The sequence below is a fragment of the Misgurnus anguillicaudatus genome, chromosome 16 (assembly GCF_027580225.2).
Source record: "Misgurnus anguillicaudatus chromosome 16, ASM2758022v2, whole genome shotgun sequence".
Classification (NCBI taxonomy): Eukaryota; Metazoa; Chordata; class Actinopteri; order Cypriniformes; family Cobitidae; genus Misgurnus; species Misgurnus anguillicaudatus.
The window spans coordinates 19,150,055-19,165,108 of record NC_073352.2 but is presented as its reverse complement, the minus strand read 5'-3'; the positions used below and the strand labels follow the sequence as shown (position 1 = coordinate 19,165,108).

The 15,054-nt window shown below is 38.6% G+C and overlaps 2 protein-coding genes across 4 annotated transcripts in view; one reads left to right on the top strand and one right to left on the bottom strand.

Annotated features, from left to right (window-relative positions):
• Positions 1–1,227: 1,227 nt before the first annotated feature.
• Positions 1,228–15,054, bottom strand: part of LOC141350095 (uncharacterized) — a 33,614-nt gene continuing 19,787 nt past the window's right edge. The window contains exons 7-10 of the mRNA XM_073854583.1: positions 2,969–3,135; positions 2,167–2,380; positions 1,860–2,024; positions 1,228–1,764 (exon numbers count right to left, since the gene is read on the bottom strand). Coding sequence (XP_073710684.1) covers positions 1,571–1,764; positions 1,860–2,024; positions 2,167–2,380; positions 2,969–3,135 — 740 coding nt within the window. The 3' untranslated portion in view covers positions 1,228–1,570. The remainder of the gene's footprint in view (positions 1,765–1,859; positions 2,025–2,166; positions 2,381–2,968; positions 3,136–15,054) is intronic.
• LOC141350048 (uncharacterized) lies at positions 4,352–12,164 on the top strand. Of its 3 annotated transcripts, none has more exons than XR_012357968.1 (11): positions 4,352–5,225; positions 5,689–6,173; positions 6,334–6,417; positions 8,594–9,498; positions 9,767–9,850; positions 10,056–10,138; positions 10,600–10,701; positions 11,221–11,292; positions 11,428–11,471; positions 11,714–11,760; positions 12,037–12,164. XR_012357968.1 is itself a non-coding variant. In XM_073854284.1 (11 exons), exons 5-10 carry the CDS (start codon positions 8,739–8,741, stop codon positions 11,757–11,759), a joined length of 627 nt encoding a protein of 208 aa, XP_073710385.1. In that variant the 5' UTR covers positions 4,352–5,037; positions 5,123–5,225; positions 5,689–6,173; positions 6,334–6,417; positions 8,594–8,738; the 3' UTR covers position 11,760; positions 12,037–12,164. The 3 variants fall into 3 exon arrangements, 1 of the variants encoding a protein (XP_073710385.1); XM_073854284.1 differs by lacking the exons at positions 9,767–9,850; positions 11,221–11,292 and adding an exon at positions 10,302–10,384 and having other exon boundaries at positions 4,352–5,037; positions 5,123–5,225; positions 8,594–9,007; XR_012357969.1 differs by lacking the exons at positions 11,221–11,292; positions 11,428–11,471; positions 11,714–11,760; positions 12,037–12,164 and adding an exon at positions 10,302–10,384 and having other exon boundaries at positions 10,600–10,706.

The following is a 15,054-nucleotide window of genomic DNA, read 5'->3' as shown; positions in this document are numbered from 1 at the left end:
TCATGTGTATCAAAGTCAAAAATAATGTTTTTCTTTTTATTCAGTGCTGTTGGCAAGTTCATTGTTTGCCAAAGCCAGCAGATGTCTGTTGTACCATAACCTGTATTTTTTGTTTTATATGCTATGGTATAGTAATTTTCTGCTTTTTATATACATCTCTTAGGTCTGTGCAGCATGCATGTATGAGCATTTTTGGTGACCAGTGACTTCTCTTCTGAGGGGCGTGAATTCAAAATGTGTGTTTGTTGTGACGAGTGTGAACCATGTGCATCATGCCTGCTGCACACACGTTGAAAAGGTTTATTTTAAAAGAGGCACTCATGTTTACAAAATACTCGCAAGACACTAACTTGACACTAAACTCTGATTACACAGGAGATTAAGTGAGTATCAGGCAAACGTGAGCATCTCTTTTATCATAAACCCTTTAGACGCGTAGGCCCTATGCAGCAGACTCGTATTTTGACATCACGCGTGATGCACATAAGTTTACATGACGCGCTGAACACCTATTTTGAAATGACGAGCCACACACATGACGAGCTAAATACATGTGACCAGCTTCGCAACGTGCTCCTTCAAAAAAGAAGTCACAGGCGGACACTGACCCAGATCATCAAGATGTTCAGGTGTTTAGGCTACAGAGCATCTTGTCGGCACCATCTTCCACCATGTACACAATTCCTACCATTGGAAGGCGTGGCAGAATGAGAGATTTGCAGTAAGCGGTTATTTATTGTTAAAAGATTGTAAATGTTTGAACAATAGCATTGCATAACAGTCTCAAAAATTAATATAAAGCTGAATCATCACCAAAAAAATCAAAACCACTTCGACCATTTTTTAACAGAACTGTATTACTTTGGTGTACACTGTTAACAGGGATAAATAAATGTAATCTATTTAAATATTCAGGCTCTACGAGAATGCAGCACTGTCCTGTCTTCCACTACACCTGCTCCCCTCTCCAGATCCATCCAGAGGATCAACAAGGATGAGGCTGTTGGGATCTATTAATCACAGCATTCACAATTTAAAACACTTCAACATGTTAATATGATACCCGCACATATGTTGGGAAAGATACTGAAAAATTGTTAAATGTTTTTAAATGGGTCAGATTGTATATCTTTCTTTCGGTGCTACATAAATAAAACCAAATCGAATTACAAATGCAGATCTGCTTGGTATATATCTAAACTTCATAAACAAGTTTTTATACAGTAAGACAATTTGTGATTGTTTATTGATTGTCACAAAATGGGGGTATTCAAACCATTTATAAAGTCCTCCTTCCTCTGGAACCTGTCCTCTAATGGCTGACACAACACATACAGGTAAGGGCACCTGCACAGAATGCCATAGGCCCAGGGGATAACTTGCCTGTGCTGTATTTAGCGGTATTGTCTGGAGATGGGAAAACTACCAATATTGATTAATTGAATATTGACTAGTGACATCAAAAATGGTGACTTAGCGTGCGTCTCATTTCTCTGTCTTACCCCTTCCCCCTTCACCTCGGTTTTGCGCGTTCATGTGAGGCGAAGTGGTGTCTCAATTCTCAGTTTGATCAAGGGCTAAGGCCAAGGCGTAGGGATACATATCCCTCGAAACGAAGTGTGAAAAACTCATGAGTGCTTTTCTTACGCGGCATGACGGACAGGGTGATGTTACACTTTGCCGATCTGAGTTCATTGGTGGACGTGCAGAGGAAGTAACCAGAAGTGTCTTTGGAAATATTGTAGAGTGACAAGATTCCATTTTCTAATAAGAGATCAAGATAGATCTGTTGATGATGCACGTTTTAACATTTAAACATAATTAAACGTTCATACACACACACACAAAACACAACGTACGGTCAGTAGTCTTGAGTGGGTTTTGTCGAGGGACATTATTGACATCAAAGTTTTGCCACTTGTAGGTGGGTGTTGGCGTCCCCTCTTCAGAGAAACACGTGAGGTTTATGTTCTGACCGTACTCTGCTACACCAACAACTTTACAGAGAGGCGTTGATGGAGCCACTGTCACAAGGTAGATAATCACACGGTGTTTGATTATAGAGATTTTTTTCACCACATGGATGGACATTTGCAGTAAAATCTGTGTCATATTTAACACTTTTCAAAAAAATTAGATGAGAGTTCATGAAAGTCATATCATTACCCAAGACTGTAAGTTTAGTCTTGGCCGACTGTCCGCCCTCTTCATTATCCGGATCCTGAACTTTGCACTCATAACCCCGCATGTCAAGGCTGGTGACGGCGCTGAGCTTCAGGTTGGTGAATCCTTTTTGGATATTGGATTCCAAACTCACCCGGCCTTTATATTTCTTGCTGATTGTAACTTTATCAGTGCTGAAATATGTGGCAATGATGCTCTATAAAAGTAAAGGGGAAAACCAACAAAACATTCAAATACTGCATTTTCACATTGAATTATTTATACTTTGTATGTAATCTTATTAAACTTTAGGAAACGCAAAGGGGCGCTGTATAGCTGTGGTCACATGTACTGTAGACGGCTAAATAGAGATGAATGTTTTCACTAAAAAAACAGGGGAAAAATTCATCATAAATCACACAATCATTTTATATTTCTTCATTGATAACTCGATGTATTATTGGGATGTTGGGCATTGTTAGGCGGTGGCTACAGTAAGTGGTTGACCTGACTAGCAGCCCAAGTCTTTATGATTTTCTGCTGTCTTGTGTTGAAACATAGATGCAAAAAAACAAAGCACACAATCAGATATTGGTCTTATATGAGTGAAGATGCTTAGTTTGGTGTAGTTCAGATGAATTTTGGGTTGAGCTCTTCCTAACTAACATATTAGTTCATGGTCTTTTGGTTTGCTCACAGGCAGGGTGATACTTTTGCATGTTTTTAGCAATGTTAATCATTTTCATGTACTGAATTTTTTCTATAAAGCTGCTTTGTGACAATACACATTTGTCTGATTTCTTACATCAGCAACGTCCGGCGAGTTTGAAATTGCTGTCCATTGCACAATAGGGGAAGAAACTCCCGTCGCTGGAATTGTAAATGTACACGTCAAAGTTGCATCGTCTCCTCGGGCAACCTTATATTCTTTCTGTGGGATGGTAACGGTCATGGCCAAACTCACTTGTACTCCTGTGAAAACACACACACACACACACACACACACACACAAACACACGCACACGCACACACACACAAGACTTTTATGTCGCACACACACAGGCACGCACTTGGAGGGAAAAGAGTTTTTAGCTGCTAATAGCCTGAGGAAGTTTAGCCAAGATTATTGGAGATTTAAGTTGTCATTTTTCGACTTTGAGATGTTTCTCCTTAAAGTCCTCAAGAGAATAATAAAGGTTTACATATAATAAGAGTATACTCTTCTTTCTTTCTAAAAACATAAATGAGACTGAAAACTTCATTTAATCTCATTTAACATTGAAAGTGTTGTTGTTTTTTTACATTGAAAGTGTTTTTCTCATGAAATCTAGTTTAAAAACTATCACTCGGTTAGAAACAGTTTTGTCTTTTTGCATTACTAAGGTTTACATTTACTTACTTTTCTATTCTATTAATCCAAACATACAAAGTTACCTAGTTAATACAAATGAAAGTCAGGTTGATTATTTTCACCTCGTTTCATTTTATGAGTTGTTTAAAATGTTAGAGAGCATTGTTGTGTCTCAAAGTGTTACAGTTTATCTGGATATGACCATCTGTCTGAAATCAATTCTTTCTGGGTGTGGCTCTATACTGCAACAATAAAGAAATTCATTTATATCAAAACTTAAAACATTTATATAAAGCTGAATCATGTGTGTGTGTGTGTGTGTGTGTGTGTGTGTGTGTGTGTGTGTGTGTGTGTGTGTGTGTGAGAGAGAAATAGAGAAAGTAAAATTTCATATCTAAGCATTTTCATAATTTTAGGTTGTAGCCAAAAGCAACACATTGTACTGCAGTGTGTGTGGACATAAGATGGACAGGAAGACACAGTATACGTCTATAAAATGCAAGAAATGCATATGCAACACAGCTACACAGTAAAAATCTGCTTCTTTTGTATTGTCTAGGCCGGCATGAACAGATTATGTGTTCAGTGTAGATAATGTGTTATGATACCGCATCTTTTCAGATGGGGCTTGTGCTCTGTAGACGGACACAAATGTGTACAATTTCAAACTAAGTTCAAAGAATAAAACATAAAAGTGATGAAAAACTTATTTGAGATAAAAAAGTGATGAAAATAATTATTTTACATAAACATCTGGAGGAGAATAGAATTTTCTTCTCTTATTTCATATTATCACAAAAACGAATAGCACTTTAATCTATAAATAGTCATCTACCCAACGTGATCTCATGAAAATACGTATCTATTTGTACGTAAAATGTGTCTATTGCAAACGTATGCATGAAACGTTTAAATAGATGCCTATACGTACAATATACACGTATTACGGCTTCAAAAACGTAAAACTCCTACGTTTTTTCACAATAATTACGTATAAATGCTTACGTATAGAGAATGTGAGATGACGTCAGGCTGCGCCGGAAGGATAGTTCTCTGCTGGAGTTACTGGTTTTTATGCCCCCCTGTTCAATTTTTTGTCTGAACGTTGAAATCTTTATGTACACTGAATTAAATAGAAAGTGTTATCTAATGGGAAAAGCTGTTATCGCAAAACAACAGTTTTTGGAAAAATGAAAGACTATATAGCGACACGTACGCGAGTTGGCAGCCCAATGGATAACAGACTTGACGTACCGCCTCCTACGTTACTGGGATACTCGGACATTTCGCGTTTTTATTTGAGATGTGTTGATATAATTCTCCTTATCACGATTTTAACGCTTTAAGCAAACAATAAACTAAGTAGATTCTTTCATGCAATATGCATGACGTTAGTTTCACACTCTCGCGTTGTAGCATAATTTTTAATAATCACTTGTAGTAAATCATGTTTTTTACAGAACATTAGTAAGTTAGACATACAATATTGTCATATGCAATAAGGAATAACATATATAAAAATGGTTAGTTAAGGTTCGTTATGGAACTTTAGTAGAGAAATCTGCATGTATGTTTGGGGGTTGTATAATATTTAACTTATGTTATCAGGTACGCATTTTTCCCCTTCGCTTTGCTTGGACAACTTCCGGTGTTACGGCATTTCTCCTTTTGCATCTCCTGCGCACTGTGTGCTGTGCAAAGAAATATAGCGGTAAGCAATTCATCCATCCATCCATCCATCCATCCAACAGTTTTCTTATTTATATTATTTGTTAGGTGATATTGCATTCAAAGTAAACTATAATTTTAGTATGTGTATAGTTGCATGGTCACATGTAGTTTCTCGTTTAACGCGAAAATCTTTCAAATTGTATAATGTATTAAAGTGTCTGCAGCATGTGCTAATGTTATTCCTTACACTAAGTACTGTACTGTGTAAATGTAAGATATTTAATCCACCAGTTCATAATACACTTGAAAAAGCTCACTTAACTCGTATAGCTCCTTACCATCTTGAAACGGCTTGGACCAGCTTTAACATGTTTAATTTAAGTTATTGAAGTAACCTTAAAACAGCACCACACCAGCAACGTTAATCAGCATGAAAATTGTATTGATCTATGCTATTTTGTAGAAGCATAACAATATAACATTGCATTGAATGATTTTTACAGGTGTTCTCATGCGTGTGTCACAGGATGCCTGGATCAACTTTCAAAAAATGTAAATCATACAATGTCCAAATTTCTGTGGCTTGCAAAACCTGCAAACACTGCAGACAAAAGCAAGAAATGAAAAAAGCAATACAAGTTGCCAAACAAAAAATAAATGAGCAATGGAAAGTTGCAAATAATTTCTGTAAACTTGTAAATTCTGGGTGTACATGTTTTGGTAGGTCATTATTTAATACATCCCAATGCCTTGCCTTGCCTAATACATTCCAATGGTGAAGTTGCCCTTTATTGTGTCTGAATGTTTATATGTGTCTCTATACGTTAGCATGTGTGTTTGTAACCACTGTTTGTTTTTTAAATTATTCCAGAAATCTTTCTTGTCACATACATTACCTATTTCACAGCAGAGGACTGCAGTGCTGCTGTACAAACCTCTTCTGCAGCAGCCAATGTCCCTCCTCTGCCTGTCTCACAATCACTTAAAGGTAACACTTATACTACTAACTCTCTATCTGTCCATTCTTTCATCCGTACATCCTCCCTACCATCCATCCATACGTCCTACCTAGACCTGTCCATCTGTCTGTCCATTCATTATTCAGTCTGCAAGTTTCTGTCTATCTAATCACTTTACACTTTCTTTAGGTCCAAAAGACTCCAGTGCTGCTGTACAAACCTCTTCTGCTGCAGCCAATGACCCTCATCTGTCTGTCTCACAATCACTTAAAGGTAACACTTACGCCGGTTTCACACCGCAAGCATGAGCAGCGCGTATCCGTAGCGTGAGCAGTTCGTGAGGAGAGCGTTTGCTGCGCGTGTCCATTGTGCTTTCACAACGGCTGCGTTTGCAGCACATACTGTGCAGTTTAATAACAGTATAAAAATCTCAACTTCTCATTACTTTATTTTACATGCATTAATCAGCAAAACCTCTTCAAGATGCTTTTTGATGGTCAGTGTAATTTATGTAACTGTGATTTGTTTAACCCACATTGTTTTCGTGCTGTTCTGGTCCGTGTAATGACAGATATAGATACACTATTATAGACATAAAAAGCCCATGGCACCTTATTAAATCTGTTTCTCTGAAGTTTTACGATAAAATAAAAAAATCACTCAGTGATTGACAGCATGAAGTAGTCGATCGTGTTTCCCTTCAACAGTTTAAGCATAGATTTATAGATGTATCTATTTCTCTGAAGATTATAGATGAGGACTCATTTAGTGCTGGGCAGACAGTGAATGACAGCGATCTTCTGGTGTTTTTAAAGGTGCCCTTCCTCTGTCATTTTTATTGTTTTAGACTGTTGTCTGAGGTCTACTCATGACATTTGCATGGTTTTTACATCCAAAAACATCAAAAGCAATAAGTAATAGGCCATTTTGTACCCTGATTTTGAGGCTGGTTAGAGAAGTGATCCGTTTTAATGGGCGGGCTGCTTTGACGACTTGGATGTAAACGCCCACTGCTATGATTGGATAACAGTTTATCGTTCAAACTAACTTTCAATTTAATCTCATGTGTAATCAGTTTAATGTTAAGTGAGTGTCTTAAGACACAGTGTCTTTCTTACACACGCATATTTTATCATAAACCCTTTTGACACACACACGCGTGTCTTTTATCGTAAACCCACGCACAAAAAAAACACGTGTCTTTTATCGTAAACCCTTTCGATGCGCGTGTAGCAGCACACACACACACACACACACACACACGTCTTTTCGACGCGCGTGTAACGAAGGCACAAACACACACATGTGTTTTTTATCACATTCAATGCGTGTGCATCATGAATTCGCGTGAATCGCGTCCCTCTGAAGAGAAATCCTGGCCGCAACTGATAGTGACACATAGTACTAAAGTGTTTTACTCACACTAACACGCGTGTCTTTTATTATAAACCCTTTCAAAGCGTGTGCAGCATGAATTCGCGTCCCTCGGAAGAGAAAACACCGGCCGCCACAGTGACACATAGTACTAATGTTTTACTCACATAAGCTGCGCCATTCTGTCCGGATCCAATATTGATGGAGGAGCATTGCTTTTTAATCGCAGTCTCTCTTCACATCCAGCGTTCTTCTGAACATCCAAACATGTAGCAACTGTTATGATTCCCTCGTTTAATAGGAATGATGTCTCTCGACGAAAAACAATGGCCCGAATACGGTACGGTTGACGTTTAGCCATCCTTGCTTGCTGTAACTTGTTATGAAAACAAACTCAACTACACGTAATATGTGGGCGCGGTCTCAAGTTGAAGAGCTCATGAATATTAATGACCTCGATCAGTTCCACGTCACACTGATAAGCTTTTCAAACTGACCTGATTTCTCCGCTTATTTTTTTTCAGTGGCTAGAGCTGACAAAGGAGGTGGAAGTTAATTTTCACATTCACGACACAACACAAACACATATGGACCTTACACATATCAAAAAATACAAGTAAAAACGGTTTTATGTGGAAGGGCCTCTTTAAATATTTCATTGCTTTCTTTTAAGTTGCTCAAAGTCATGACTGTTTGAAACACACTTGGCGTCACATTTATGATTTTATAGTAAAATTACACTTTTTTACGTCGATCCATGACCATTTAAAACATAAACAACGCACTGTCACTTTAATTGAGCGTGAGCAGCACAGCAAAAATAGAGCCGATGCTGAAATGATCGCAGCACTGCTGCTTCAGCGACGGTCCTGCCACGCGAGCATGCGCTGCTCACGCTTGCGGTGTGAAACCAGCGTTATACTACCAACTCTCTATTTGTCCATCCTCCCATCCATACATCCTCCCTCCCTACCATCCATCCATACGTCCTACCTACCTGTCCATCTGTCTGTCCATTCATCATTCAGTCAGCATGTTTCTGTCTATCTAATCTGTCATTTTACACTTTCTTTAGGTCCAAAAGACTCCAGTGCTGCTGTACAAACCTCTTCTGCAGCAGCCAATGACCCTCATCTGCCTGTCTCACAATCACTTAAAGGTAACACTTAGGGCTCAGTCACACCAAAAGTGTTTATGGCAGTTGCAGGCGCCTTTTTTGAATGATATTCTATGGGCAGGGCGCGTTTGCGCGCTGTTTATGCGCGCCGAGCGCCTTGCGGTTTTCTGCCGCCTGCCGCGCACGTGTTTTTGAAGGAGCGCTGAGAGCGGAGAAGCGCCTGACGTCATTCGCGTCTTCCATTGTCCAATCGAATGAGGGGAGAGGCGGGCCTTACGTTGTGGTGAGGGAAGTTTACAGTTGCTTTGAAGAACCGGACTCCACTCGCTCACTCTCTCCTTCGTGTTTGTGCACCTCTCACCCTCAAACAAGGTCAGAGCAAGCGTCCTCTTTTTAAAGTTTTTGCTAATATGACAGTTAACAGCAAAAAAGCGCTCACGCTTCAATATTTGATTGACAAGACAGCTGAGGCGGTGGTTGCTTAGCAATATGAAAAGCCGCGCCGCACTGCTCTTTTTTAAAAAAGGCAGTGCGTCACGCCTTGCGTTTGCAAGCGTTTAAAGCGCTTTTGGTGTGACTGAGCCCTTATACTACCAACTCTCTATCTGTCCATCCATAAATTCATACATCCTCTCATCGATACATTCTCCCTCCCATTCTTCCATACATCCTCCCTAGACCTGTCTATCTAATCTGTCTGTCTGTCTGTCTGTTTGTCCATTCATCATCCAGTCTGCAAGTTTCTGTCTTTCTAATCTGTCCTTTTACACTTTCTTTAGGTCCAAAAGACTCCAGTGCTGCTGTACAAACCTCTTCTGCAGCAGCCAATGACCCTCATCTGCCTGTCTCACAATCACTTAAAGGTAACACTTATACTACCAACTCTCTATCTGTCCATCCATAAATTCATACATCCTCTCATCCATATATTCTCCCTCCCATTCTTCCATACATCCTCCCTAGACCTGTCTATCTAGTCTGTCTGTCTGTCTGTCCATTCATTATTCAGTCTGCAAGTTTCTGTCTATCTTGTCTGTCTGTCTGTCTGTCTGTCTGTCTATCTATCTATCCATTCATCATCCAGTCTGCAAGTTTCTGTCTATCTAATCTGTCATTTTACACTTTCTTTAGGTCCAAAAGACTCCAGTGCTGCTGTACAAACCTCTTCTGCAGCAGCCAATGACCCTCATCTGCCTGTCTCACAATCACTTAAAGGTAACACTTATACTACCAACTCTCTATCTGTCCATCCATAAATTCATACATCCTCTCATCCATATATTCTCCCTCCCATTCTTCCATACATCCTCCCTAGACCTGTCTATCTAATCTGTCTGTCTGTCTGTCTGTCTGTCTGTCCATTCATCATCCAGTCTGCAAGTTTCTGTCTTTCTAATCTGTCATTTTACACTTTCTTTAGGTCCAAAAGACTCCAGTGCTGCTGTACAACCTCTTCTGCAGCAGCCAATGTCACTCATCTGTCTGTCTCACAATCACTTAAAGGTAACACTTATACTACCAACTCTCTATCTGTCCATTCTTTCATCCATACATCCTCCCTACCATCCATCCATACGTCCTACCTAGACCTGTCCATCTGTCTGTCTGTCCATTCATCATTCAGTCAGCATATTCTGTCTATCTAATCACTTTACACTTTCTTTAGGTCCAAAAGACTCCAGTGCTGCTGTACAACCTCTTCTGCAGCAGCCAATGACCCTCATCTGCCTGTCTCACAATCACTTAAAGGTAACACTTATACTACCAACTCTCTATCTGTCCATCCATAAATTCATACATCCTCTCATCCATATATTCTCCCTCCCTTTCTTCCATACATCCTCTCATCCATATATTCTCCCTCCCTTTCTTCCATACATCCTCCCTAGACCTGTCCATCTGTCTGTCCATTCATCATTCAGTCAGCATATTCTGTCTATCTAATCACTTTACACTTTCTTTAGGTCCAAAAGACTCCAGTGCTGCTGTACAAACCTCTTCTGCAGCAGAAAATGACCCTCATCTGTCTGTCTCACAAACAAACAAATTTCGGTACAAGATTAAAGGTAATTCCCTGAATGAATTTTTGCTTGCTTATTACAATATTTAACACATTCATGTTTACTGAATCTATAGACACATCAAAAAATCTATGAACACATCGGGCAAAAAGAATGTGGTTTGCAAAATGAAAAACATTTAGTGGTAACCAATTAAAGTAGTTTGGCCATATGTACACTGAACTGTTATAAGATTGTTTTGGTCTTTTCAACTATTTAAAAAAAATAAGAGATGTGACATGTGAATTTTATTTTGGACATGCTGGCATTATTACAGCATTCAAAAGCTAACACATACTAGTTTTAGTAACTATCATCCTATGTTAGTACCAACATGCACACCAGGCCTTATGCTGCTGAACAGGAGTGTTAGATTTTTTTAGTAGGAAAAGAGATCCATTGTCATCTTTCTGCATCCACACTGTATATGCCTTTTATTTTCTATCCTACATCCGGCATTGTGTTGTTTAAAGCCTCAGTCCTTCTCAAATAGTAATATGATTGTTTATGCTCTCTTCCTATTAGACTGTCCTGTGCATTTACTCAAAGAACACTTTCCATATGTAAAAAACCATGGGAACGAGAAAAGCAAAAAATGTAAGTAACATTGAGTTTTTATTTGGCTTGAATTTAAATTTCTGTGCAGGATCAGAGAGCTTTGTGATAAATTTCTTTGTTAAAAGAAATGGTTAAAATGTCGAAAATAAAACGTATTATTTGCTTATTTTCAAGGGAATAAACAAACAAAGGTTTCGCTGGCAGCCTTGCTCTGGCTGGTATGTATTTTTTATATTAGTTTGTAAATATAAAATATTATTATAAATATAATATAAATAATAAACATATACATTGTCACAGTTTTACATAAGTTTGTTTAATTTTTATTCTCTCTGTCTTCTAATATTTTGCTACTTAAATTCTACAGTGTTACTTGCATCTTTTTTAATAAATGTCAGTTAGGGTGAAAAAAACAATGTACTTTTTTATATTTATATTTTAAACTTATATTGTTTTTCAGTGGAGTAAAGTGGAAGGACACATGGGAGCTTCATTCGGATGAATAAAGTAATGTTTTTTTTCAAAAGCTTACTGCACTAAACCCTTAAATGTATGTTAGCCATTCATATTTTATATTGTTTTATGTTTTTCTATACAGACATTTGAAAACATTTAACTATGTTTATTGATCTGTGTATCTATTGGCCATGTACAGTTATTTTTATCTTGACTGCTCCCTCTTATAGTATTTGTTAATTTGTCCCCCCGCTCTGTTCTCTGTTACCCTTTTGTTTTCCTATGTTTTGTCCTCTGTCTGTTTTTCTCCTCTGTGGTTCCCTGCAGGAATCCTGACCCTTGACGTTTTGCCAGCCCTGTATTGCCTGAGTCCTCTCAAACACTGACGAAGAAATTAACATTGTTGAGAGTTTTGATGATCTTTTGTTGTTCAATAAACATGAATCTGCACACTGCATGAGTCCTTGCCTCATATGTACCCAACTCTAATGCATATTTATCAAAGAACTGTGCTAGTTAAAAATAAGTATAGCAGTTTATATATGTTATACACAGACGGGGTATATAGAACATATTGTATATTGTGATTATAACTATAGAAAAATTGATATAAAATGTATTATTATTTGTTTCCTTTTACATAATATTTTTATATTTACAATATTGCATTCAATAGTTATTATTAAATATACTACTTTACTATTGTTTTTTATAAAGGTATCTCATAAATTGTGAATAACATTAACAGCATGACCATTTTGTAGTGCTACTATCAGTAACTTTTCTACATAGTTAAGAAAAATGTTTTTTTGTGGTAATTAGACAAAAACTGTAGTCTTTTGCAGACATTCTATAACATTTACCTTCTGTATTTCTGTGTCATCGTCAGAATTCAAATCATAATGAAATTGAATTTAATTGTAATTTAATGTCAGTTCTTACGTGAGCATTTTAGTATATGCACAATTTTACCACTGGAAGGTCCACAACAGAGGATGTGTATCATATAGACCATAAGGGCATTCAAGATGGTACATTTCACTCAAATAAATGTCAAAAACTCTTTAAGAGTTTGTACAAGTAACAGCATGCAATGGTTTACCTGTAAAAGTCTGTAACTATTCCTAATCCTTAGTCCAAGTATTTATGTCAAGAAACATCTCTGTTCTTACAGAAACGGAAAGTAACACTGGTCCAACAGTAAATTTGGTCCTTAAATCTGGATAAACATTGATACCTACATAAAGTGAAGGAATGTGTGACATGCTTGTCAAGTATGCAACACAAACCTGAAATGTGACCCCTGCATTTAACCCATCACAGTGAGTAGTGAACAGATGCACTGCAAGTACTGAACACACACACCCAAAGCAGTGGGCACACCAGGAGCAATCACAGGTGCCTTGCTCAAGGGCACCACAGTCGCAACCTGCCAGACCTGAGAATCAAACCAGCAACTCTCATGGGGGTTACAAGCCCAACTCTCTAATCACTAGGCTATGACTGCCCGTACACACTTCTCCAAATGTCTTTTAAAAAGCCTGTACAGTGCACAAAGATGTGGTAAACTACTTCTTTATAAAGTCAGTGTTACTTACAGTCTCTGGGTCCATACATGCACTTCTATGGAGAAACATATAACCTTTATGGCTGGCCACAGCTCCAGGGGTGGCTTGAAGTGTATGTGTGTACCTGGTATTTATCACGTTGTGGGGACCAATTGTCCGTACAAAGATAGGAATGCCAGTATTTTTTTGACCTTGTGGAGACATTTTGAGGTCCCCATGAGGAAACAAGCATATCAATCAAAAAGAGTCATGTTTCTTGAAAATCTAAGGTAGCAGAAAGTTTTCTGTGATGGTTGGGGTTATTGTTTGGGAGTAGAATATACAGTTTGTACAGTATAAAAACCATTAGGCTACGTCTATGGAATTTCCCCACAAAACATGGAAAAACCAAAATGTGCGCGTGTGTGTGTTCCCTGCTGAAAAAACAGCAACAAATCAGCATGGACTAGCATGGGAATTATGCTGGTCTATGCTGGTTTAGCTGGTGGTCACCAGCATACCAGCAAGGCCAGCATATGTTGTGTTTTGGTGCTGGTAACCTTTTTTTTTCAGCAAGGCTAACTACTTTGCATTTAATCCATCCAGTTGCTGTACACAGATGATACAAGTATTACCATACTTGTCCTTAACATGTCACCTTCATGTCAATTTTTGACAAAGATTTTAGACATTGCAAGAGGTGAGCACTGTGATGTCTAATGGAGATGCTTTACAAAGACAGTGGCCGGGTCAGAAATCAGCTGTATTATTTCATGTCCCTGCTGAAAAAAACAGCATACCAGCAAGACCAGCATTGTGTTTTGGTGCTGGTTTGCTAGTGAACACCAGCTAAACCAGCATCACCACCAGCATTAGCACCAGCTAAACCAGCATCAGCACCAGCTAAACCAGCATCAAACCAGCATTAGTACCAGCTAAACCAGCATTAGCCCCAGCATCCCATGCTGGTCATACCAGCATATTTGTGTTTTGGTGCTGGTATGCTGGTGACCACCAGCTAAACCAGCATAGACCAGCATAATTCCCATGCTGGTCCATGCTGGTTTGATGCTGTTTTTTTCAGCAGGGGTGTGAAAATGATTCTCCCTAAGCATGCTTGTTTAAGTTATACGCAACATATGATACATGGTATGCGTTTTCGGCTTGCTATCCGAAGAGAGGGCTCTGAGCTTGATATTTGACCCGAACCCGGAGCACACACGCCCCAAGGAAAGGGCTCCGAGCTCGGTATTCGGTCCGAACCCAAAGCACTCCCCTCATATTCTGGTTAGGCAAGTGACGAGTGTAACAGTTGTGGAGGGATGCTGAAAACTATCAAGGCACGTAGGGTCGACGGCGGCCGTTTCCTAATCCGAAGGCTGAACCCTCCGGAGGTCGCATTTGCAGGCATTTACGTCGTAAAATGTTGTAATATGCTTTTACTCAGAAATGTCATATATGAAATACAAGTAACACAACGTGTATTAACACGTTACATCTAGTCATCTGAACGGAAGAGAAGAGAAAAAAGAAGGGAAAAAAAAACAAAACAAGTAGGCAAAAATCAAAACGGTAGCCTACATGAAATGTATCATCGTATTTCTTAAAAAAAATAAATACATTGCGAATGTAATAGTAAACTTAAACAAGGCTTGATGACGTATGCAGCCTGCATATGCGAACTCCGGAGGCTTCGTATCCATGCTGGTCACTGGAAACACGCAATACATGATTTAGATTTACCCTTACGAAAATTAACCATGGTTTTATTGTGGTAAAAGTGTAGTAACCATGGTTT